The sequence below is a fragment of the Mytilus californianus genome, unplaced genomic scaffold, assembly GCF_021869535.1.
Source record: "Mytilus californianus isolate M0D057914Y unplaced genomic scaffold, xbMytCali1.0.p SCAF_61, whole genome shotgun sequence".
In the NCBI taxonomy this organism is placed as follows: Eukaryota; Metazoa; Mollusca; class Bivalvia; order Mytilida; family Mytilidae; genus Mytilus; species Mytilus californianus.
In genome coordinates this window covers 145,388-173,291 of record NW_026262714.1, presented here as the reverse complement: position 1 = coordinate 173,291, position 27,904 = coordinate 145,388, and the positions used below count along the sequence as shown (strand labels likewise).

At 31.9% G+C, this 27,904-nt stretch overlaps 1 protein-coding gene across 1 annotated transcript; it reads right to left on the bottom strand.

Annotated features, from left to right (window-relative positions):
• Positions 1 to 15,990: 15,990 nt before the first annotated feature.
• On the bottom strand, positions 15,991 to 26,365 carry LOC127707285 (uncharacterized). The gene is made up of 4 exons (XM_052211822.1): positions 26,277 to 26,365; positions 22,827 to 22,899; positions 19,319 to 19,537; positions 15,991 to 16,300 (listed from the first exon to the last, which is right to left on the bottom strand). The coding sequence occupies exons 1-4, from the start codon at positions 26,280 to 26,282 to the stop codon at positions 16,059 to 16,061; spliced, it is 540 nt and encodes a 179-aa protein (XP_052067782.1). The 5' UTR covers positions 26,283 to 26,365; the 3' UTR covers positions 15,991 to 16,058.
• Between the last annotated feature and the right edge of the window lie 1,539 nt (positions 26,366 to 27,904).

Here is a 27,904-nt window from a genome sequence, read left to right as displayed (position 1 = left end):
CGACACACTGTTTTTCTATATTTATATATACCAAATTTGGATGTCAATAGTAAATTCATTGTATCCCTAGCTAGTGCAGTCAGGCATACAAATATCATGTTAATTTCTTCAACAGTTATCGATTTAAATGTAAACGAAGTACTTAAAAGTATTCACAAAATTGAATGACAATTTTTTTTAACTAGTTTTATACAAAACAAATTATACGTTTGTCCTATGTGTATTTTTGTTATTTGTTAAAGTTTGGATGGATGAATCATGTACGCTGGTCATAGTATATGGAAATAAATGGCGCTGTGATAGCAATCGACAGAAAAAAAAGTAATCGTTTCATCGGAGACCGAACTGTTTTAAGTTTTGAAACATTGTAACATCACTATGTTTTGGTAAAATGTAGCAATTGCCGCTTTATCAAAGTATTTATGCCATGTAAATTCATATATCTTCATCCCGCCTCCCAAGCAACTTTAATTACATGCCATCATTAAGAATAAGTAGGTCAAGTGTGAGAATGCAAGATATACGTTTCAAATGACATACGAACACACAAAAACGCACCATGTAATACATATTACGTATAATGTGTGCAAGGAGATGCAGGTAAAACATGTAGACGTAAATACGAAGTTCTCTAAAAAACCGAGATATCCCATTGATGTTTACACTTTCATTCGAAGTTTTAAAACTACATATGTGTAATGTATAGCTTCTAGTTTGAAAGGACATGATTAAAACGTTGATAATGTAAAACATGGTCTTTGCCAAGCTTAACTTCTTGCGTTTGTTTGTACTGTATTCGTGTCACGTAGTGTTGTCATTTTAGCTGTATTTTTAACATTGCCATATAAGCGGGAGGTTTGGCTAGCCATAAAACCAGGTTCAACCCACCATGTTTTCTTAAAATGTCCAGTACCAAGTCAGAAATATGACAGTTATATCAAATAGTCCCTTTCTATGGATGTTGGCGTTTGTTTTTGAAGCAGTTCAGTGTTTCTGCTATTCTGTTGTTTTCCTCTTATAGTTGATGTGTTTCCCTTGGTTTTGGTTTGTTACCCGGATTTGTTTTCGCTTTATCGATTTATGACTATTGAACAGCGGTATACTACTGTTGCCTTTATTTACTTCGATATGTAAACTGTAAACTCCCTCAGGCAAAGTTGACCTTAGATGGATTTGGCTATTTTTTAGGTCTTCTTTGGTCGTATAGCTCTCCAACTGTTTCGGTTCTTATACATCCTTTGCTTTCAAATATTTGGCATTGAGCGTTCCGGATGAAGGTAAATCCAAAAAAGCACTTCCGACGCATGAAATTTATAACGTGTTGTTTTCATTTTTTTTTAAGGCTATCGTTTGCTTTACAACATGACTGCCTTCTTCAACAGCGTTAATGAGAAAGTTCATTTGTGGTAAAAAAAAATGCTAACAATTTTAGATTCACTAGTATATAGAATTTTATATTGATTTTTCTTTTTATTGAATTCTAATACTTTTTTTTGTTTAAATATATGCAAACATACGTATTGCACACTGTACAAATATTTCCACCCAATCTATCATGATTCGTAGGAATCTTCATCTAGAAAAGTTAAAGTCACGAAAAAAATACAATTAAGCAATGTATTAGCTGGCATTAAAAGCTGTAACATTAGCTCATAATTATTCACCGCATTGTTCATCACACACAGCATTTTTCTATTTAGTGGTTTGTGGACTTATTGTCTTTCGATTTTTGCCATGACATTGTCAGTTCTGTTCGACTTAATGTTTTGAATTTCCTCTTGGCACCTCCTGGCCCTTTTTTATAGTCTTCGCCTCAAGAGTACGTTCATATATGAATTTCTAATATTTTTAGAATTTATTAGGTAAAATTTCCTTATATTTTTATTCGACAACCTCTACAAAATGATGACCAGTGGATCTAGATTAAACAATTTTATATCCATTTTTTTTTTAGATAGAACTGCATTGTTTTATAAGAATGATGCCACTTAGAAACAGTGGTAGCGGGCTAGAAGTATTGACATATGCTTCATGAAAAGTGTCTTTTTTTAAAAGACAAAGAACAATGTTTGGTTCATCGGACTTAAGATGCGTTTTTGTCACCATGTCTACCGAACAACAAAAAATGAATAAAGTGTGTAAAGTTTAGAAATATAAAAAAATTGCATAATTGTGTAGTTTAGAAGAAAATGACTTTCAAATGAAACAGAAATCCATACTCTAGTGGTTTTTTCTCTCCTAGCCACAACGGAACATCCTTATCTATAATGAAATTTTTTAAACTGTTGATCAACAAGAAACTTTTTTGAACACTCGCTAAACCCCAAAAATGAGGTCAGGAACAGTGAACGTCGACAGACTAAACCTTCCCGACATAAGGCATCTGTTTTACAAGATATGAAGCATCCATGTCATCTACCTTCTGTAATGCAAAGCTTTATCAAGAAAACTCATCTCTGCCGTGCCCAGATTAGCATTCCTGTCTTATTGCATTATGTTACAATCTTTTCAGCTATAAAAACTTGTCTTAATTTTGCTTTTTTTTATCTGCTCCTACCTCTCTTCATTACCTTTGTTCAAGATCAAAGTTAAAACACTTTTGATGTTCCTAAAGGAGCATTTCTGTGAAGTTTGTTGAATTTCACATTTTTTCTGTTGTTGACTATAGCTTTAATTGCAGGAACAATCCTTATATAGCAAATGTGACATAACTAGTTTAATCCCGTTACATTTGCATTTGCCTTTTCTAAATCAGGCAAATCGTCAGAAATTTTTGTATGAAATAACATATATTTTTTCTTTATTTTAAACATTGAGTTTTCATGTCCGATCTCTGATTGTTTCTGTTAATATTCCAAACTTCTAGAAGACTCTGGACGATTCAGAGATATGCATATATACACTTGTCTATTGGTCAAAACTATACGTTGGCCTCTTGCTGCCTGTTTTGCTATTTTGTTGCTCGGTTTCTATCTCGTTGATGTATATCCAATATCTCATTTTGTTCGTACTTGTTACACAAATATATAAGTGTCTGAGTGTTTCTTTAAATTATAGTTTGTTTTTCTTCCAATTTTAAATGGACAACAGAACAGTTTCTAAAGTTCAGTTGTTGGCATATGATGACATGAAGAACGGTTGTTAACGTGTTCAAATCATCATATAATTAAGGGATATGAAACTGAACTTGTTCTGAGAAAAGCATCTTAAAGAGAATTTTTTTAAACAATCTGAACTTTGACGAAAAAAATGCACAATATGTGGTTTTTGTAGTATAATAATACTTTATTCAGAAGAAATACAGCTTATAGAATATACATTTTACATCAAATTTTTAAATGCATCAGTGTAATATTTATAACAATAATTATACAAAATACACGTATGGCGGAGAATGACGATAAATTCATATGATAAATAAGGAATACAACTATAAATTGTACGTATTACGGATTTTGTCGATGTTGAACAAATATTTACCTGAATTATTAAGTTCTTTCGCATTCTGAACTGATAACAACTGTATAAGTTTAAAAGTGGATGGTTTTTGCCAATACTATTTCTTAATATATTGTTTTCTTACATCACTATATCTATTACTTTCTAAAATAAAATGGTATTCGTCTTTAACAGTATTGCTATTGCACATAGTACATAATCAATTTTCTCTATCTACATTGTAATTTCTGCCTGTCTCGATATTGAGGCTATGGGCAGATATACGATATTTACATTATATAAGGTTTATATATTTGATTAACAGGTCTATCTAAATAAAATTGCAATATATCTGTGTCATATATATATCTATTAATTATACATTTAGATGAATTGTTGAAAAACGCATTAACATCAGTGATAAAGGTATCTTTCATTCGTTTTTTTAGCTCATGTATACATATATCAACACTATTTACGCTTTGGTTTAGCCATACATCATGAAAACCATATTTACATAAAATATCTCTGACTGAACATGCCCAATTCAATTTGTCTTTGATTTTTTTAAATGAAATCTCCAATATATCTTCATAACATGCTTTTAATATAGTTATCAGTATTTAATAATTTAAACCAAAACTGAACCACTATTCTTTGTCTTTCATAATACGTTGGGTAACGTCCCAATTCACAATAAACCATGTTATTAACAGCAGTTTTTCGAACCTTTAGAATTCGTTTTAAAAAATACAAATGTACTTTCTCTATATCATCAGCTTTATGATTACCCCACACTTCACAGCTATAATTAAGAATACTAGATACATAAGTATTAAAAAAGGACAGTAACGTTTCACAGTTATAATAATCATCTACAATTTTACTACATAAAGCAAAAACAGCCATTTCTACCTTGATTGGCTAGCATTTTTTGTTTATGTAAAAAACTACCATTATAGTTAACAAGGATACCTTAATATACAAATTTGTCATATATATCAAGTTGTTATTATTTGAAAACCAATTGTCTTGACTTTGTACACTACCTCTGTTTCTAAACACGACTACTTTAGTTTTAGAAATATTGATATATAAACCATATTCCTTTGAAGAAGAGTTTAAAGCATTTATCATATTTTGCGAATCCTCTATGTTCTCGCTAAATAAAACAATGTCGTCTGCGTACATAAGTAAAAATAAATTTAAATATTTCAACTCATATGATTGAAAGCTATTACTAATTAGCTCTATTTACATATCATTAACATACAATGAGTATAATAATGGAGATAAAGATTCCCCTTCCATCAAGCGAGTATTACACTAAAAAAAATCTGAAATTTTTCCATTACACTTTATACAAGTTTATAATTTTGAATACATAGAATTAATAACAGTAAGAAGTTTACCAGTAACTCCACATCTAACTAGACTAAACCACAACTTTACACGAAAAACAGTATCAAAGGCTTTGATATAATCGATGAAACAACAGTACAAGCGTTTACCCTTTCTTAACGAGTTAGAAATCAAAGAATGAAGACAGAAGATGTCATCAGACGTGCCATATCAAGGACGGACTCCAAACTGTGCATCTGTCAGAGTGTTGTTAATCTTGCACCATGTTATAAGTCTTGAATAAATCAACGACATAAATAGTTTTTCTAGATGTGACACCAATGAAATACCTCTGTAGTTTCCTGGATCGTCAGGATTTCCTTTCTTAAATATTGGAATTAAAATACATTTCACCCAGATTTCTGGAAACTTTCCGGAACATAAAATGTTATTGAAAAGTTTGCAAAGAACAGGTTTCAATAAAGTTTTACCAAAAAGAATATAATCGTTCATTATATCATCATAACCAGTGGACATGTCTCTTTTTAATTTTTTTGATGCACGAATCAAGATCTTCCTCAGAAAAAAAATGGTTTCCGGAGTATCACTCATTCCAACATTCACTTCGGGTTAAGCCATTAGTTTTTTTAAGATGTTCCTCGAATTGATCCAATGAAATATTATTTGTAACGTGCTTTTTACGTTTTTTAAATTCTTATAGGAACGTTTTGGATTTTCATCCTTAATGACGAAAGCATATTTCCACGTTGATTCTTATATTGTCTTTTAAGTCTGTTTTCGCAGCACTTATACTTTTGCTTTGCAAGGCTAACGTTAATTCTGTTTTATCCGAGCGGTATTTGTTGCAACTGTCTAGCAAATTTTGATATTGTCTATATAATGTTTTACATTAATCAGTAAACCAAGACTTGTCTGCATTAAAGTTATGTACTTTATCACAATTTTTTTCAAAATTCACACTGTTCTTTGCATGCTACTTCAGATTTCGTGTACTGTTCATATATATCGGTTACAATATCATTTAGACTTTCGACACATGTATCAATATCGCTGTTTTCGTCAAAGTTTACAAGTAGATCATCAAACTTTTGTGTGTTGAGTATCAATTTACTTCTGATATCATCTTCCGACCCCTCATTCCAGTTAAATACATTGAACTTAGTTTTATTAGAATGACATTTACCGTAAGTCTGATTATTACCCTTAAGGTAGAATTCAAATACTATTGAAGCATGACATGAATACATATTAAATGGTTCAACATAAAACGATTTTAAAGATTTAAACATTTCACTATGTGTAAACAATAAGTAATCAATAATACTACTACCGTTTTTGTTGTTAGATGTAATTTTTTCACTGTCTGTTCCGAATCTTCCAATACATATACGTAGACCGGACGACTGGCATAACTGCAATATACGTTGTCCGAAACTATTTGGTGATTTGACGTCTTCAGATTTCCTAGTAGACATTTGCAGAAACTGTCATACACCTACGATTAGGATTACAATTACACTTACATGTAGCATTTAAATCTTGGGTCGTCTCAAAGTGTAAATATAAAACGTCGTTCCAAATTAAACTCTAACTCATGAAGTTTTTCCATAGTTTAACAACGGGGTTTTAAACAAATGTATGTAGTAATATGTATAGATTAATTATAATACATGGTGTTATCAAGGTTGGACATGATGAAAATGTACGGAGTATGATAGAATGGTAAAACATCATTTAATAAATTTTACACGAGACGTGAAAAAAAATCGCAATTGTCGTTGGCTAGGTTGGGACAATTAGAAATTTATTTCAGCAAGAATTAGTGCTAAGAAAGGGCGATCAACTAAGAAGCACGTTGACAATATTTAATGTTTATGCATAGACATATATTTCCTTTTTCTTTTTTAAAGAGAATGAGGGAATCAGCGGGTGGGTGTTTAAGAAATATATATATTCTTCATGGCATTGTACTTGCCATTGTACTTGCCATTGTACTTGCCATTCGGTATATTTTTATTATCTTTTATTTTTTTCTGAATTAGGAAAGCACTTTTGTCCACGTTTTTGGTATAAACAAATCAAAAATATACAAAAAAACATAACACCGTTATCAGTGAATACCTTTGTGTCGAATATATAATTTAAACTATTCGTCAGACTTTGTTAAAATGTGAAATAGGTGTACCCAAATAGTTGGAATTTGTAATATCTATCTTTTCAAATTAAGCAAGACCAATACCAGGTCTGGACCTGTGTCGCTGCATGTAATTGATTGAGGTTGGATTATATTGATTCGGAGGCAAAAATGTTTGTTCCCTTCCATCAAGCGAAGAAAACTTTACGAAAATTTTCGTTGTGGAATGAGTCTTGTAAAATGTCAAACTATCGCCAAACAGGAAGTGGCTGAACGGCAGATGTAGATATTACTTATACGCTGAAACTCATAATTACTAATTATAACGAAATATAAATTGATTCCCTTCAATAAAAGCCAGGAAAACTTTGAGGAAAGTTTTCTATCCTAGGTCTTTTTGAGAGATGAACGGACTGACGGACGGAGTCGAGCGGTTACTAAACCTGCTTTCTCCTTCAGCGACACAGGAAAAAAATGACTACAAGGTTCTGAGTTGTTAGTTTTTGTGCAATTTGTGTATAGATCTTGTGAATCGTTTGAGTATGGACGTTTTTTTCACGACGAAACATGATCCGGGACCGGTACAATTTTCTTGAAATTGTACTATAGAGTGCACTCATCAGACGGTGCTCATTTCAAAAGAAAGTTAATCCTCAAAAGTATTGCTTTGATTAAAAGGGATAAAAGATGATAAGGTTTATCAGGTGAGAAGAAGTTGTTCAAAAAAATCACACACTATTTATGTCGGCTAGGGAGCAGTTGCGGATACAAAAGTGTAATCATGAAACAAAGGACATTGATACAATTGTATTTCAAAAGCACTGCGCTGCGGTGGGTTTAATAATTATATATTGTGTAACTTGTGTATCGCATTTTCCCGTAATTTTCAAGTGCACCATTTGTAGAGTACCCTCTGAACAAAATTTTTGCTGATTTTTCTAAACTAAAATAATGAAGACGGAATTTTGGAAACATAACATAAAGAGTAGTAACCTGTTTCTTGGGGAGAGCGTTTGGTTCTCTGCTGTTTTTTGTGGGCGACAAAATGTATCCGAACAGACATCAAGCATTAATTCCTTATACAAGACTACAGATTGTTCGAAACCCGAAGAATATGTAGAGTAAGTGTAGAAAATTAAATAGACTTATTACACACTATAGAGTAAAGGTTAAAAACGCCATCGGAGAATTAAAAAAAAATACAAAGTTATGGGGATTTTTTGGTGTCATCCAATACAGCGATTCGAATCTGTTGTGACCATATGCGCTGCATTAGTATGTCGTCGAAAAGATGTATTTGCAATACAAAAAAAAATCATTTGGTTTTACTATGTATCTCTATTATTTTTTTTTATTTTGAGATGAACCCTTGTTTTTCGTCAACTGTAATCGTAAGTCTAAGTGTAATCCTAGGTGTAGACCTAGTTTCCGCAAATGTCTAGTACATATATAACTATCCTTAACATAGTCAATAAAAGAAATACTATTTATAAGTTCTTTATCTAGTGTATCATTAGCTATAGTGTTCGCATTTATACCTACTCGTCTATTCAAATCGCCTTTTCACTACCTATTTTTATTTCTTAATCAATAAATATTAAATTTACAATAATTTGAACATAAATGAGTTAACTTATTTCCAAATATAAAAACACAAGTAATACAATTAGACGTAACCAATCCAGTATTTCTCATTACTGATGACGTGTACTTCATACTCTCTAGCTATTGGTGCTGCACATATATCTGTAATGAGAAATATAATTACACATCACACAATGAACTGAAGAGTCGTCAGATTGTTGTATCAAATCAGATTGAAAGAAAAACAGAACACACTTTGTTTGTAGATGAAAAGGCTATTTCAAAACAAGTTAAAATATAATGTGTGTTCATTTATTTCAGAATCTAACTGTTAAAATTTATTAATTAAAACGAAATACTCAACAATTTAGAAATTGTTTATTATAATGTATAAACATAGTTATGTTCGCGATGAAATATATAACAACTAATAAATGATATAAGTAATACATATGTACTTGTACGTTATAGAAAAATAAGGTGAGGGGGCATATGTGAATCTATTTATGACTCTAATATTTTCTTTTTCACATTGTGCATGCATGAACGAAAGTAGTCACATGTGGAGCAGCATCTGCTATTTTGTCATTTCGGAACACCTAAGATCACTCCCGGTTTATGGTGGAGTTCGTGTTGCTCAGTTTTTGGTTTTCTGTGTTGTGTTTTATAAAACTGTTGCATGTCTTTTAGTCGTTTTTTGTTTTTTGTTATGGTGTTGTCAGTTTGTGATCGACTTATGAGTTTCAAAATCCATTTGGTATCTTCTGCCTCACTTTTGAGACATTTCTTGGATAAATTATTTATAGGTATCTGTGTCCAATGTTTGCAATTGCTACTTTTTAGACATGACAACTAAAGATAAAAACATGTCCGTCACCTCCCCTACGTTTTGTTCAAAGGAAATAAAATGCGACATATTTGTGAAAGATCTTCTATATCATAATTTTAGAGATTTACATCCGAACTAATTTCGGACTGATGAAAAAAAGTGTATCGCTATTTTTTTTTTTTTTTTTTTTTTGTTTAACCGAAATTAAAGATTTATATTAGGCTATTTTTTGGCTTTAGTTGAAACAAAAATCATTTCTGCTAAATTAACCACAGTAGAAAATATTTCATGGATACTCAGGACGATAATACATTAACAATAAATACAAATGGTAGGTTATACAAGGTAGGTCGATTGGAATTAAGTTTGGAAAAGTTTGACTTCCATTGAAAAATGAAGGGGTGTTGGTTAGGGGCAAAATTTCATCCTTGCAACTACCGACTACGGTTCAATCTGAGAGTTGCAAGGGTTCTCAGCCGTTAAGGGAGTGTGCATTTCACATTTTCAAGGAAGTTTCCGCCCAAAGAACTCTTCATGGTAGCGTTGAAGACATCTCTTTGAATGATATATGATCGACTTTGGTTTGATTGATCGAACTTAATGTTTTGTCGCAAATGACAATTAATATATTACATTTGTCATACAGTCATCCCCCACTTCTTCGATTACGCAAGAAAATCATGCCAAGCGCATAGCAATAGGTATTTCATTAGTATATGTTTATTTACTGCTCATCACAAAACTGTCGAACTTGCACTTGTGATGACCAACATGAATGTTCACCCCGGTTGTTTGTAAAGTTTGTGTAAAATCGTACAAGTTTTTGTGGACTCGTCATAGTTTAATCGACACTTTATCTTTTGCTTTTTTATTGTGTTCGTGGTATTGTATAATTCACATCTGTTTTGCATATTACTGTTATAGCATTTCTGGTAAGTATTCTAATTTTACTTACATTTGACTTCATACATGTACCACAACATGTTAGATACACTGTAGAGACAACATTTAATAGTCTCTGGTTGTTGACCAAATACCATACGTTCCGTTTCCATTTATTTACCAAATTTTAGAATTGCTATCTGTATGATGAGTGGGCGTTGTTATCCCATGTTAATCATTATTAGCTAGGACCAATTGGCAGGTATGAGATTTCCGAAAAATAATAGCAAATGTCATTATTATAATTACAATCATTATGGAAAGAAACTATAACCCTCAAATTAAGACATTTTTCAATATAATTATTCTAAAAAGTTGCAATATGTAAACACTAACTTCTATCTTTTCTGGAATGCAATGAAATGGTAATGACTATACAGTCGTTATGTTATAAAAATAATGTATTAAATAATACTTATTATTCTTACATAGACTTCAATTAATTGTGTTATATTTGAATTGAAGTTTCAATGACTACAATGAAAAAGTTCACAAATTAGGCTCTTATGATAAACACATGCATAAATTTTACGAGTGAAAAACGAAAGCACAAAACTCTTCAATAAAAATAGAGTGATTGAAAACTAGATAGTAAAATCGACTATATAATGTAAAACACACAAACAAACTAAGTAATGCAAACACAACTTAAACATTTTGTTAAAAACGAATTATTGAGAATAAAAGAAAAAAATTCCATGTTATTTACACTGTACATACACTAAAAATACAACAATCAAACCTATATTATGTAAGTTATAGTGAATACTCAAAGCAAAGCAAGGTGGCAAAGCTTTGAGGCAAGTTAGCGTTTACAAATATCTTTCTCAGTAATGCCAGTCGTAGCATATTCATTTATTACACTGAAATAAATTTACCGGATGAGGAATACAGTGAATTTGTTAATCACAGCCTTAGATCTGTATGGAACCCAAATAATACAAAATGTAATGGCGATGGATGAAATTTCGTTTGCTCTAATTTCAATGCATATATCGCCCATTGGACCAAAATACATGTAGAGATCGTAACTATTCATAAGTGTGGTATTTGTGAAAAGACTTTTCGAAATTTTAGTTCATGTAAAAGGCATGTAGCCTTTTGTCATCATACACCTCATCCAGAAGTATTAGTAAGGAAAGATAAAGTGAAAAACCATTCATATCGGAACCCGCTCTGCTACCCTTATAGGAAAGGAACCGAGACCGAGAACGAGAGACATCAAATATTAAATGACATGAGACGGCAAGCGCAGGAGAACAGGAAAAGAATGGCAAACACAATCGCGGCAGCAGTTGAGTAGAGAGAATTAAGAACTTTTAATCCTTTTGATTGACTTTAATATTTTTGTTTTATAATTAAAATTTGTCTTAGGGGGAGGAATGTAGTCAAACGGAGTTATGTTCCATGACAAATGTTTAATTAACTTTTCACTTATTACTTTATCCTATGTTCAGTTTTATCTTTGGCATTTAATTTATAATAAGATCGTCTATAATTGAAATCTTTTAGTTATTCAGGAGTAAGTTGTTATAATTTATTAATAAGTTGTTGTACTTCCAAATTGCCGAGTTATGTTTTAATTTGTCTAAAGACGGGTTTCCTGTCTGATATGGTGAAGCTTTCTACTCTGCTGGTAAGTTAACCTGGTCTATTCTAAACGCTAAATTTATAGATTGATTCATGTTTTTTTAGAGTAAATTTATGGAGTCTAATTTGCTCCTTGAAACCTCACTATTTTTGATATTAATTTACATTGCTAAATTATACTCCCCATTTACTTCTGATACATTTTTAGTCTACATTTTTTGATACTACTTTACACTTGTTGAATTTGCTTGCCTTGTTGTATTTTTTTAATAAAAGTTTATTGTTGAAACAGCATTAAGTCTCTTTTAGCTCCAGATAGAGGAAAAATAAACATACAGGACAACAATAGAAGTCTGAATAGAGAACATCTTTAAAAATACAGAGTAAATATATAGAATACAAGTTATCAACAGCATACCGGTTTGAAATTAGTGAGTTGAGCTATCACTGGGCATTCGTCAAGCTTAAAGTGCATCATACATTGAGGACGTATCAGAAGAATCTTGCAAACCTTATCCAATCGAACTCCTCCTATTACAGTACATAATGAAGTTGATGCATGCAAGTTTGAACTAATAACGTTGCCTGACATTTATATATGTGTAAATTGTAGTAATTAAACTCATATTTATAGGATAAAAACGATAACTATATTGTGCAAAATATGTGTTGGTATTTTATACTATTTTTAGTCTAATTATAAAATATGTCAAATACGATACTCTCGTAGTTAAGCAAATTTTAAGATGTACATAGGCATAAACAACTCATTCTGATATTATCAAACATACAAAAATGAATTCATTTTTATATTAGCAATCATTTAAAAACAAATGTATTGGTTATTTGTTTTCTCAGCGAAACATATTTTGATAATTGCTTTATAAAAAGAATAGGTATCATACGATATTCCAATGCTACCATATAACAGTAAAATACGACATGATGAAAAGTAGAACATAATTTTCGTAAGAATAAAATGCTTACAATACTTAGTTTACCAGTAGTGCCCGACCCAGCCATCTACACATCCTTCAGTACAAACACCTGTTTGGTTATTGCAATTGTTATTACGACAATTCTGTGGATCACATCCCCATACACAAAAGCCATTTCTAGGATAACAATGCTGATCTATACATTTAGGTGGGCATGCATCAGCGTAGTCCGTTCCCCATGTACCTTTCCAACATCCTGCAAAGTTAGTATTTACAGATACGATTAACTTTTTAATGTATAATATGAATGTTTTCGATAATAAAATTACATATCTACACCATCAGAAATAACGCTGGTTTTGGAATTTGCCAATACAATTTTACAGGTCAGACATTATAACATTTTGTCAGCTTCGACTAATGATCGTGTACATGTATCACTTGATATGCGTACCCTGTCGGTCACTTTCCTTGCAATCCCGATTGTTTTCTTTCCGCCTTTTCTCTGTTATATCTTGGCGAATTGAAAGAACTAAAAATCGGAATACTACTTATCATAGATACATGCATGTCAAAACAGACCATCAAGAGGTTTCAGGGCCATTTTATAGTATGAGGTATACGGTTAATTCGTTTAAAACAGAAGAGAGCAAGTAATAATCTGTTCTCTGGCTTTTCGAAAGGCTTGCTATTTGACATCTGTCAACTACGAAAACAATTCATACAATGGAGAAATTCCAACGAATGTGAGTTTTAATGTCAAGACAAAAGAGTTGAAGTCAATTAAAGATTTGAAAAAATATTTATACATACATATAATGTAAGAAAAAAAAACAAAAAAAAACATGAACATTGCGATTACCTGAATATATTTTGTCATCTACAAACCTCTTTAATTTAAGTCATTGCAGCCTAAGTAAATCTGCATTAAATGTTTACCCTATTGGGTAACTTTATAGAACTTGGTCGTCCCTTGGACCTCCCCGTTCCGGTAGTAAACTTTGCTCAAGTGGGGCGTCAGTGTTTTGGACGTGATGTATGTCCGGTCGGAATGGGAAAGTCAGATCTGAGGGCTCGTGTAGAAAGAGAATCAAGATCTCTGCATATTTATTCTACTATGACTCATGAAATAATAACCATGACATTAATATCAAAATAAAAAAAAAATAAATTTTTCCATTTTGGTATTATTTAATTACATTTTTCATATAAATCGAATTTTGAATAAAACAGCATTGTCACCATTATTCACCTGCGAGAAAGTATATTCACCTCACAAAACGTCACGTGCTTTTACGTGTATAATTATGGTAAAATCGTTTGATGTACGATTGGTCTTGGTAAATAATTGCCGTTACATACATTTTATCTCTGGGACTACGGAATAAAACAATTACCGTCTTTTGTCTCGATAAGTATGTGGTTTTATTGATTTTTGAAAAAACTGATATTCACTTCAGTCGTTGGCCTCAGTGAATATCATTTTTCAGAAGTCAATTAAAACACATATTTACCTCATCAAAAGACAGTTAAACAGCATATTCACCCGAAAAAAAGGATATTCACCGCGCTACACGTCACGTGCTTTTACATGTAACGTTACGGCAAGATGTTTAATGTATAAAAAGTTTTGGTTAATAATTAAATGCACTTTTTTGTATCGGAATAGGGAATAAAACAATGACTGTCCTTTGTATCTTTAAATATGTGGACCACACATCTACCTCATCAAAGGCAGAAATAGTATGCCATCATAAAGTAATGTCAATTTCAAGGAGATACTGTACTTGATCTCATCCAGTCAATTTATATAAACGTTTACTTTATTAAATTGTTTGAAAATTGATGCATGCAATGTAACCGTAGTGTACGTTTGATTTTATTATAAACTGTGACAAGAATATTTTCTTAATTATCTTAATCAAGATTAAAAGTAGTATGATTAGCTAGTTATAAAACCAGGTTTAACCCACCATTTTCTTCGGGAAATGCCCATACCAAGTCAGGAATATGACAGTTGTTTCACTCGTTCCGTTGATTGATAACGTTTTATTTTGTCAATTTTTTTGGTCTTCCCCTTTTTGAATTTACCTTGGAGTTCGGTATTTTTGTTATACTCTGTTACATATCTATTTAACAAATATGAACTGTAAATAGTTGATATCATTGAATTTGAACTGTACATTATGCTTTTGTTTTGGTTCGATTACTTTATATAGTGTTTGATGCATATTTCAGGTACATTCTGTAAAATATTGTACTTTTCATTTATTTCAATGTATAAAACTTTCTGAGAGAAAGAACATTATCCACCCACAGAAGATAAATGGTTGATGCCTTATAGACTTGATATATTGTTTAGACTCCTGTCTACTTTTGAAGTTTGTATGGTTCTCTTTAATATCAAAGGATATTTCCGTCGTGGGGTTTCTGTTTAATTGACGTATAAACTCCATCATCTCCTGTTATATGTGTTATGTATATGAATTTCTCTTATTCTTTTGCATTTAAAACTTTCTGGACCCATTGTTTAGAACAATTTAATCAACGTGTGGTTGTCGATTACCCCAGTAGATGATTAGCTAAGTTTAACGTGTTATTTTCATTTTTTAAAGGTCATAACCTTTTTGAGCTCTCTCAAGGAACCGAAATGTGCTAACAGGTGTTAGATTGATTGATTGATTGGTGTTTGCTTTACGCCGCCTCAGCGCAAAAAGTCTATATCGCGGCGAGAGCTAATTCGAACATTTAACAATTTAAAGTATATTTTTAAAATCAGACAAAGGTCCTTCAATATACTAAAACTCAAGTCTAAAGCACAATTAACAGGTGTTAAAGAAATTGACAACTTTATACAAACTTTTATTATGCGGAAATGAGTATATATTTCACTATATGCAATGTATTAAATTAAATCAAGTGTTATTTTATTAATGTTTGCTACTATTTGATCCAGAGATGCATACATTAAATTGTTACCCATCAATTTTATAAATGTATGACGAAGAAATCAGGAATGAATCCGATAATCCACTGGTACCAATGTAAAAATCTATGCACATCACCAAAATGTACCTGTTGTCAAATTAAGCTATGTTAGCTCAAATTAAACAACAATTACGGTACCAGTTTTACTGAACCAGTCATATTTCTACTATTTATGTCTATTCAGTAATTAATAGTTCGTTTAGATAAAAATGCAACTTGTATTTTCTTTTTAATTGAATTGGGCTTATAGAGTTCATCCGTCTGATTCTAAAAAATATTGTTTTAATACTTTTCCATATACCTCTATGTAACATAATTCGATGAGTGTATTTCTGTTGAAGAAATAAACATTCTTGGTAGGGCTTAAATCGCAATCGATACTCTGATTCAGGTTTCGGTAGGCTTGGTTTTTCGTATCTCTATAGCACCGTTCACTTTTAGCATACACAGTGTCATTTGAAAAGTACAATCGGAAATCATTCATGCGCTCTGGTTCTGTAAACCAAAAAACAGATATTAATTAATACGGCACTCGTAGTGTTGTTCAAGCAGAAGTCGGTGATAACTCTCTCTAGATAATGTCACAATCCAGAAAATAATACAATGTTTGATGGTTTCCTGGTGCAGTTTATTATAATTTTCAAAAAAATCATGTCCCCTTTTCTATATTTCACAATTACAGTGACGATAAAAAATAAAAATAAAAAAGGACGATTATTTAAGTCTGACTTAAAGGAACTCCTTACTGAGTAAATAATACGCCGATTTATAAGGAAGAGACACCTCAACCAGAGGAATAAAATTTCTCCAAAAAGGAAAAAAATTACAAATAAATTGTGTCATATTCTTGCTCATATTAAATTTTCCCAAACTTCGAATGAAACGGCTCAATAAGGATAAATAAGTCAATTTTTCCATGTTTATGATATCATACTGATCGACATTTCTGAAATGAAGTTCCAGATTATGTCATTCTAACCATCATCAATTAAGTTAACATATTTCTGTTGCTTTCAAACATGCCATAATTTTCCAGAGGCAGTCTGAATTTTCAAACGTACTCTCTGTGATTATACCTTCTGTATCGTTTGTCAATTTTTTTCTGCATGAGATAATTGATTTATATTCAACAATCAATCAATCAATCAATCAATTAATCAGAAGGCAGATTTTAGAAAATAGATTTTTGTAGTGTGTTGGTCAAGTAAAACGCAGGGTCAACTACCATCCCACTCCCATCCTCCTCCTCCTCCTCCTTCTTCTCCTCCTCCTCCTCCTCCTCCTCCTCCTCCTCCTCCTCCTCATCATCATCATCATCATCATCATCATCATCATCATCATCATCATCATCATCATCATCATCATCATCATCATCATCATCATCATCATCATCATCATCATCATCATCATCACTTTCATCATCACCATCAGCAATTATACCAAAAAGACAAAACATTGATATGATTAGATATAATAAATGATTTTTGTCTCTCATAACGAAGCGAGGCATAAATCTGGAAATGTTGCAGTTTGTTAGTCCTTAGTTCCTCAGTCAGACCGTTCCATTCGTCTGTCTATCTGTCCGTCTGTTGTTTAATCTTGATGTTGACTTTCCGTCCGACCACAAATGTAAAGGAATAAAGTTTCAATTGGAAAGTTTCTCGGATAGTTTCGAAAATCAACGCCTTTCATTTTTTTCATAGGCAGTCTCCGATGGAAATGAAATAACAAAGAAATCAAAACTATCCTATCAAAATTTAAAGTTATTTATGTCAAAGGTTTATGCAGGTCTAGGATAGTTATATTTTACCCAAAAAAAAATCTTAGTTCAGGATTAAATGCACCAACATACCATACACCTATAACATATTAGCATTCAAACGTTTATTATCTGTAGTAGTCTTACTGTTTTGCGTCAAAAAGTCGTGCACGATGCCTTTTCCGTTCAATCAAGATCGATAGTCAAGAATGAACATTTCTTAAACTTTGAAAAAATGCATTTTATTGTATCGTTTGCTTTGCATTACTCAAAATATATTTTCCTGTGTCCTAATATTTGTTTTTTTTTCTATCCTAATTTGGTTTTCTTTTCTTTTCACTGATAACGTACCATTGAGGTGTTTTTTCCGGAATTTGCCGAGTGACGCCGAATTGACATGCGATAACGTTACGGAAAGGCATAATAACCGGAAGCAGTTGATACAGTTTTCATATCAGCCCGCTGAGCACCATAACGGAAAAGATGGAATTTACGTAAATGTAATGCTATTATCATACTGTAAAAACTATAAGTGATTTGCTTTGAGTATACGATAAATATATTTATTATATCCTTGGAGTAAATAACTTGTAATTATTTTTAAAGTATGATAATAGCAATAAATTTGCGTAAATTCCATATTTTCTAAAATGGTGTTGATATGAAAAATTTATTAACTGCTTCCGGTTATTATCGCATGGCAATTCGTCGTCACTCGACAAATTCCGGAAAAGGTACCTAATTGGTACGTTTTCAATGAAAATATCTTGACTTAGGGCTGATGATACATTCATAAAATCTCAAATATCGGTTTAAATCGTCATTTAATGGTAATAACTCATAAAAAGGAGAAGAGTGAAGGTTTCAACCGTGTGACAATTTGTAAATCTAGTCATATTGGGCCATTTTTACTAGCTATAACACCAGGTTTAATCCACCATTTTCTAAATAAGAAAATACCTGTACCAGGTCAGAAATAAGATAGTTGTTATCCATTCGTTGGATGTGTTTCAGCTTTTGATTTTGCCATTTGATTACGGACTTTCCGTTTTGAATTTTCCTCAGAGTTCGGTATTTTTGTTATTTTACTTTTTATTAAAATTTCTTTCTATCTATTATAAGAATACAAAAAGATGGATAAAAATCGCTAGTAAATAGCAATGACTTCGATGAAGAGTCAACAGACAATTTTAACAATTTGACGTATTTGTAGATCTTTTCCTGTTGATATGTTTGCCATATACAGTTTCTCTTTATATAATTTTCCACATAATAAACAACATCGGTCAGAAAAAAAAAAGACGTAACAATTCGTTGTTTAAGAGAAAAAAATGATCGTTTGACAATTTAGGTACATTTTTAGGTAAATGTGTACATAATGAGCTTTTCTGGCCCGTCTGATTATCCCAATAAACAACAGTTTACCAAATAATAGACGATACTTGCATTTTAATCCCTTATGTTTTATTATTAGCCTTGTTTGCATTTTGGTTTGTAGACAGAATCATCGGACATATGTTTTGAACCAGATATCACAATGACAATTCTTGATACGTTTGATTTCAGTTGGCACAGTAGTTTCAGATGAGAAGACTTTTGCAAAAGATAACAGATGACCGACGGTGACGGACGGCTAAAATGACGACAACGAACTAATACAGACGCCAAGAGATGACAATGGCTCATACTAGCGCTTCTAGATGGGAGATAATAATGGTTTTGAGCAACTAACAGTTTGAACATTTTGGACTTACCATCACTCCGTAGATAAAACTTAACATTTGTAATGTAGGCTAATTTGGGAAGAAATAGACGCCACCATGCTGTCGTTTGGTTATCAGCTGTAGATGAACATCCATCTGCCCAATTATTATTCGCATGTCCTTCTACTGCCAGGTTTGCATTGTATGAAATACCAGCTGCGTCTTTAAATGTTGTTTCTTGTGCTACTATTCCATGTAAAGCCAGATTTACTGTAAAAAAGGGTGAACATTTTACAGGGTACTTTTTTCTATTTTGTTATTATACTTGTAATAAATTGAAATAAGGAGATGTGGTATGGTTCTCAATGAAACAGCTATCCACCAAAATTTCAATGAAGTGGATGTAAGTAATTATAGGCAACTGTACGCCCTTTAACAATGAGAAAAACCCATACCGTATAGTCGGTTATAAAAGGCCCGGACATGAAAAATATGACACAATTCAAAAGACCACTTTCGAGTTATGTCCTTCACCTGAAAAGTTCGTCAAATATTCGCGCCTTCATGACGTCATTTACCAGATAGAGGGGATTGCCTGTATCCCTGCTTTATAAAAGTTCATCTAACGTCTTCGTGCAGGATAAACTAGAAATAATGTTTGTTCCGTAGGTACTTAATCACAATTTCCTAATGATAGCAGGGCTGATTATCAATTATAAGAATTTAATTTGCCGAATAATTCGTGCAATATAGCAATAAATATTTTACAACCGATCGCTCAATATGGGAAGGAAGTGACGATGCCCCTAAACGCACGAATGATGTTCACTCTAAAACCAAAGTTTTTAACGGAAATGCAACGAACTCGAAAGTGAGAAAACTAACAATCTAATTTATAACAAAACAATTTACGAAAATCAAATATGACAGACATGAACCTACAACAACCACTGAACTATAGGCTTTGTTGTTTACATTTGCATAATGTTGTTACATGTATGCTACATTAGTCACTGTCTATCTATTTGTTATGGATACTTCTAATATGTTAAACTATTAATGTAACACACGTTGATTATCATAACTATGATACTTGACATTTCCGTTACGAATATATGTTTAGTGGTTTTAATGTATATTTTTAAAATGCACTAATATTTTGTTACACAGTCATCCATTCCATTGTAAAATGTATGTTAAACTGTTAAACACATGTACAATATACGGTCTTTAGCGTATGAGACATTGTCATTTACGTTCCTAATTATAGTTTTACTGCTGATGTTTGAGGTTTTACTGTACATTTTAATTAAACAAATGTTTTTGTACACATGCAATTGAATTGTATTCAGTCATCTAAACACAAATGGAAAAACAAAATCATATATTTCAAAACACCCTTCAGACAGCTGTTTATAACCTCGTTATTCTTTATGTTTGTCGGTTTTTTCCTCACTTTCAAACCTAGCAACCATAGTTATGTAGGAAACTTGGTGTACATTGTTGCAACAAAATTGCAAAGATTGTCTTTGAAGAATGTAATTTGAAACATGACGCACAACCGGCATTTAACAAGGTATCTGATATGTATCTAACTATCAACTACAGAAAAGAGAAAGTTTGTTTAATATATATATATCCGTTTAATACGATAAAATATTGTTAAACAATATTACCCAATATTTATCTTTTGATAATAAAAAAGCTTCTGTGAAATGTCATGAAGGTCTAACCAAGGAGATCTTTTTTTTCTGATAATGTTATACAATTTGTAAAATCTTTAACCCCAGATTGTACATAGATGTTGACTGCAAGTCGTTTCTAAAATACTGATAATAAAAATCAAATCAAACTTTTACTCTGCATGGTATATGTATCTCTTGATAATGAAGAAGATTCAGTAAACGATTCCTGAAATTCTGTTAAGGTTTGTAAAAAGTTGTTCGGTATAATAAAACACCCAACGACCTTTAAACCAAATACTGCCCATGGCTTCGCCTCGAACAAAAGTTGACTTCTCATGGGCAATCACAATGCTATTCCCCTAATGACCACCCAATTAGTGTAAACTATTTATTTTATAGTATTGTGATAATTCCCTTTGATGTGATTCCTCGATGTTGAATATATACATTGCACGCGCCTGGTCTCCTGTAACCACAATTTACACCATTGTTCTATTGTTATACTTCATAGTTTCTATTTCTGAAACAAGTGTAAATTGAATAGATCTATTGTTACGAATAACAATGGATTTTGACCACAGGGTGTGACGAGCGGGGTTTCTGGAAACCCCTGCTTCTACATTCCGAAAACACAGTCCATTGTTATTCATTACAATATAAATTGATTATTTTTCAAATAGCAGCATGAAAATAAGAAATTACTAATAGTGTTCACTACAAGGTGTTTCAAGATATTAAAAACAGATTTTAGGAAATTCCAATAGCGAAAAAAATATTAAGCATCTATTTTGAATAAAAAGAAATCCTTTAAAGAAATATAATTTGATTGATAGCGTTGAAAAACTAAATAAAGTTGTTCGCAGTTTGCGAGAAAAAAATATTTTCTGACTCCGACAAAAACCCATACCCCCCCCCCCCCCCCTTTTTGAAGTTCAAATGGTTGCTCTATAATACTCCTTTGCTTGGAGGTAAAATTTTTGATCCAAGTCATATGTCTCTATTCTAAAGCATTGATCTTAAAAAAAAACAGGAGTTATAACTCCCAGACCCCCCCCCCCTCCCCTCCCCTGGACCCCGGTCGTCGGGTTTCTAATCCAGACACACCTATGCCTCAGTGTGTCCGAATATGAATGTTTGTTTTTTCTCGAGAATGGGGGGGGGGGGGGGGCTTCTTTTTTTTAAAAAACCATAACATAAAAAAAACATTTATGATTACCTTCATTAATCTGATCAATACAGTTAAGTACTTTGGGTTATAATATTGCCTTTATCTTTAGTCTCTTCTACCAATTCCAACGCTTGACTCAAAATGTCGTCCGTCTTTTACCCGTCCATAATGACAACTGCATACAAGGAGCATGGTGTATTTTTTTTTTGTGTGATAAGAATGCACGAAACGGTCAACCTTGAACTGCTGATCCATATTTGCACCAGGATTTAACGGGAATATGCAAAACAGCAACTTTGACATTTGTAAAATCTACTCACTTGTCAAAGTTTGAAAGAACGTAGCCTAAGTAAGGTTACTAGTGGGGTTTTATGTAAAAAAAAATGTTTTTCTTATAAATCATGGTTCGGTTTTGTCAATAAATATGCTATCCGTTCTTTTGCATTTAATAATCAATGTTAACAAATATAGGGTTTAGCATTGGGTGTAAGTTAGTTATACACCTCGGGATACGGCGTGTCTGGACAAGAAAACCCTCCGGCCTCCGGCCGTCGGGGTTTCTTATCCAGACACACCTATCCCTCGGTGTATAACTATTACAGATTCACTTGATTAATCAATGTAAGTTCAAAAATATATTGTTATTTCATAATAGATACATGTTACAATTGGTAAAGATAGTACAATTTTGTATAATTATACTTACTTTGCGCTGTTACTGTAACAAAAAACGTCGTTATGATAATTAAAAATACATATGGTTGCAGCTTTGAAATCATCTGAAAGTAAGTTTTGTAATCATAAAAATCTCTAGATTACTAATAACAACATTATTCAATATAACTTAATATTAATAAATTCTTTACAGACATTATGTTTTGCATGTACATGGAACCAATTAAATAGACTGGCAACAATACGGTTCACCGCAATTCCATCATAAAATATTATAAACAAATATGAACAAAAAATCTAAAATAGGTTTCTGCAAAAACTGTTTTACCTTATCAAATCAAAATTACCAGACACGCAAGAAAATGTTGCTCGCTAGTTCGTAACTAGAATGTTGCTTGCTTGCGATAGATTTAGATTTTGATTTAAAGTATTAATTAGAGTTCGAGTATTAGTTCGAAATGTGACTCAAAATCGAAGTTTAACTCGAGCTCACTAATTCGAATTTTTACACAAATATTCACTCTTAATTCTTAATCGACTACGAAGCATAAATCGAACTTTGACTTGAAATTTTACTTGACATCTACCTCACACGTTTAATATAACTCTAATTGAAAGGTAAGTCAACAACAGTCCTTTGACACCAAATTGTACATGTATCATATTTTAATTAGTTACATGAAAAATGAGACATCATCGGAAAGTGCGTTAAAAAAGAAATTATCGTATGCTTGTTACAAGAAAAGAACGTCTATTTCGAGCGAGAAGATATCAAAAATTAAGATTAATATTAAGAAATCAGATTCCATCACTGCTTTTTGTACGACACGACATTGCGACAATTCCCTTCTCGAAGCACGCGTTATGTATGGCTAATTTTCAATGTACTGGTACATGTATGTATTCTTCTAAAGTAACATAGTCACAATTACAAAATGTAGAAACCTTATTAGTTAGGAATTATAAATTCTAAAATCAAAGAGTCATAACATAATTTAATTATATTTAAACAAATTTGTTTATATGCAGTGTGTATCAAGACAATCAAAATATTATTCCACATTGCTGTCGGACATTTGTTTTTATACAATTTGCAACGTAAACGCATCAAATGACGTATGTAACCAAAATAGATGGTATTTTGTGTTTAACGCCATTTTCAGCGCAAGTGGCTATATCATGACGGACTATTATTATTGCTGGATGAAGGAAGCCGGCGTACAAGCCGGAGAGATCCATCGGTCTTCGACAGGAACACTACCAATCCTAGTGAATTAAGAATGAAGCCGAACGCACCTCTCCTAAGTGGATTTCGAACTCGTGACTTTAGTGTTGACAGACTAGTGATCTCTAACATGTAGAGGAACTACGTAGACCACACTGCCATCAAGGCTCCGTTACCAAATAAAATTATATTTATATAAAAGACAATATCTCCGTGCAGATTTACTTTTTGTAACATTTTTTGCTAATGCTGAGAATTTTTTCTGTTTTTATTTAAAACAAAACCATAATCTATGAAAAAAAATATTATTAAATCAATAGTGCAGGTCAACAGCACACTCCAAAACAAATTCTATTCACACATGAACACATTTTAATCAACACAGTATGTACGAATGACAGAAATTATCTCTTTGTTATCTTATATTTGCTGTAAGGTAAGATGGTAAACCAGAAAAACACTTCAACACATACCAGCTCCTCCTCGTTTTTACTGCAATTTCATACGAAATGTCAGTTGTTTGCAATGAAAAATGACAAAGGAGCGCTGGAAATTTCATAAAGTGTGAAGTCAAATTAAGAATAGTGGTAACTGTATTTCACATTTTTGTTTTATCAAATATTATTAGTTGCTATATTTAGAGTCAAATGATTACAAATTTCCTTATTCTATCCTTCTTTTCAGTCTGCAATTAGGACACCAATTAAACTTATTCACACACATTGTAATTGGAAACATGATTCAATTTGTAATTATGATCAAATTTAATTTTTATATTGAATCGTTGTGGACAGGTTTCAATCTAGACTTTCTCAAAAAAGACAATTGAACACAGAAGCTGTAATAACATGCATTACGGTTGTTGATTAGAATATGTACAGCAATGTACATGTAACACATTGTTTTCATCAATCAATTTGGTTTTCATTCAAAACTTTGAAATTTACTATTTTTCTAAGATTTTTCAATAAAATGTTTTCGGTGAAAGGATTGTTAAACCTCACATCACAACGTTTACACATTTAGTATGGTTATATCACATAACTGATTTCAAGCTTTTTTCAAGGGTTCCAATTAATACAATTGAAGTCATCCGTTCGATTGTTACTGACGCAATCATGGTTTGGTCGACCGTTATTGAATATCTATATCTCAAAATGACCAAACCCATGTTCTGTTTGAAGTAATCTCAATTCCGACCACATTTCTTTATTGTGACATAACCGAATATGACTTATATACGTGTTTTTACTGACATAGAATTACACGACGGGTGTCCCCAGTGGCACAGGAACAGCCTACTCTACCCTCCTAGAGCACTTGAGTTCATCACAAGTTTATGGTCGGGTTCGTTTTGCATTGTCTTTTGTTTTACGGCAGTGTTTAGTTATTATTGTTTGTTTTTTTTTCGTCGGTTTTCTTTTTTGTCATGGTGATGCCTGTTTTTATTGGACTATAATAATGGTTTTACATTATGTAGTCATTTAGTAACGGGATCTACAAGACATAAGTTTCTTTGGAAAAAGTAAGTTGTAATAAATTCTCCACCGCTCTGTGGTCATTATGGAGGAACATTTCTGCTGGTTTTGTGTGTCATTCAGTTGTTGTCTCAGTGACTGACGAAGGTACACAAGATAACCTTCAATGCATATGAGAAGATCATGGCGGTAATCTCTTTTCATAAAAAACATGACTACAGGAACTTGATAATCGTACATAGTACACAATTTCAATTATGTTTGAAGATCATTTTTTGTCACGGTATTATATATTACAGGTATTTGAAGAAGAAAAAAAACATATCAAATATGTGTTACTAATAAGTAACAAAGAACGGAAGCATAAAAGAAAATCAGTGGCTGTGTAATTAAGTGTTTAGAGCCTTTGTCTTATTCATAGGATAACATTTAATTTAGATACATGTAAATTAACACATGAACATGTTTAAGCATAACTTCATTTACGATTTATTATTACATTAATCTTTTTTTCTTTTTTTTTATCTTTCAACTATAGATATTCCTGATAAATAACATTAAATGTTATTAGAAATTAAAATACATTTTCTATTTTATCCCTTCACGGGTCTTCCTCAGTAGTGTAATCACATTGAACGAAAAAGATGTTCATAACAGTATCTAATAGGCTAATATGTTCTTCTTTCGTTGTACACGCTTTATACAACCTAATTAAAAAATTGATATGAAAATAAGATTCAAATAGTTTTTTGTTCAATGATATAAAGCGAAAATGTACCTTCATTGCTACCAAACAACATTACATTGTGTCCACTGTAAAACAGGAAGTACAAGATAAACTGTTAGTGCATATACCCGTACTTTATATCTAACAAAATATAAGTAGGTAAAAACGCTAGATCTATTATTCACACATGCACTTCAATTTTATTGATTGAACAAAAGATTTTAAATGTCTACAATAGATTAAATGTCAACTTATTACTATGGTTTAACAAAGCATAAAATCTGTGTATGTTAAACGGTTCATGTTCTAAAGGTTTAAACTCTCAATTGATGCAACACACAGGGACTCGGTTAGCAGATTAACATTTTGTTAAACAATGTTTTGCAATTTTTTTTCGGATTTCCTGTCTATTTGTATTACGGTATTAACGTTTTTAACGTTGGCATCATATTTCTTTGTTTTCTAGCAATGTACAGTTTACTATCCATATCCGTATACTGTAGAATTTTTCAGTATAGTGAAGAAATTACAGTTTTATAGCAGCCGGCAGCAGAAATAATCACATTATTACACAGTCTTTGAATTTGTCGTAATACAAAAGAAAAAAATCAGTATGTCTGTCGATGTAGTATAATATTTGCCGCTGCAACAATGTTTTATGGATTTGATATATTGTGAGCTTCAACCAGAGGTGGATCCAGGGGGTGGTCACCCGGTGCCGGTGACCACCCCCTGTGTTTGCAAAAATGGTGCACCATGTACCAATAAAATGTGCACCTTGAACATTTTGAAAAATGAATTCTTTGATTAAATCAATTTGTCTATCGTAATCACCAGTCATAAAGTTGTTATTACTTACCTTAAGGCGAAATACATGTACTAGTACCTTGACATGTATGTTTACACAATGAACATGTAATCAACGATCGCTAATTACTTGGTCGATTTCTTTGATGTCAAGGTGTAAAAATGAAGAGACAGTCCTCAATCTTAGATGTTTTTAGCAGGTATTCATACTTTTATTTACATTACGTTTATCTTAATTTTTAAAGTTTGTATACTAACTTTTCTCGACCAGTAATGTTTTTTTACTGTGATGCCAAAATTCAAATATAATTTTAAAGTTTTTAAGTCACATAAATATCCTATATTTTACGAGAAAATGTCCGTAAATCAGGAATATTTGCAGGTATGTTGAAAACTAAAACCTTCACCCTCCAGCAATAATAATAGGCCGTCATGATATAGCCACTTGCGCTGAAAATGGCGTTAAAGACATACTATCATCTATTTTGGTTACATAGATTACGTCATTTGATGCGCTTACGTTGCAAATTGTACAAAAAAAAATGTCCGACAGCAATGTGGAATAATATTTGGTTGTCTTGATACACACTGCATATAAACAAATTTGTTTAAATATCATTAAATTATGTTATGACTCTTTGATTTTAGAATTTATAATTCCTAACTAATAAGGTTTCTACATTTTGTAATTGTGACTATGTTACTTTAGAAGAATACATACATGTACAAAGTAAAATCACAAAAATACTGAACTCCGAGGAAAATTCAATCGGAAAGTCCCTAATCACATGGCAAAATCAAATGACAAAACACATCAAACGAATGGACAACAACTGTCATATTCCTGACTTGGCACAGGCATTTTCAAATGT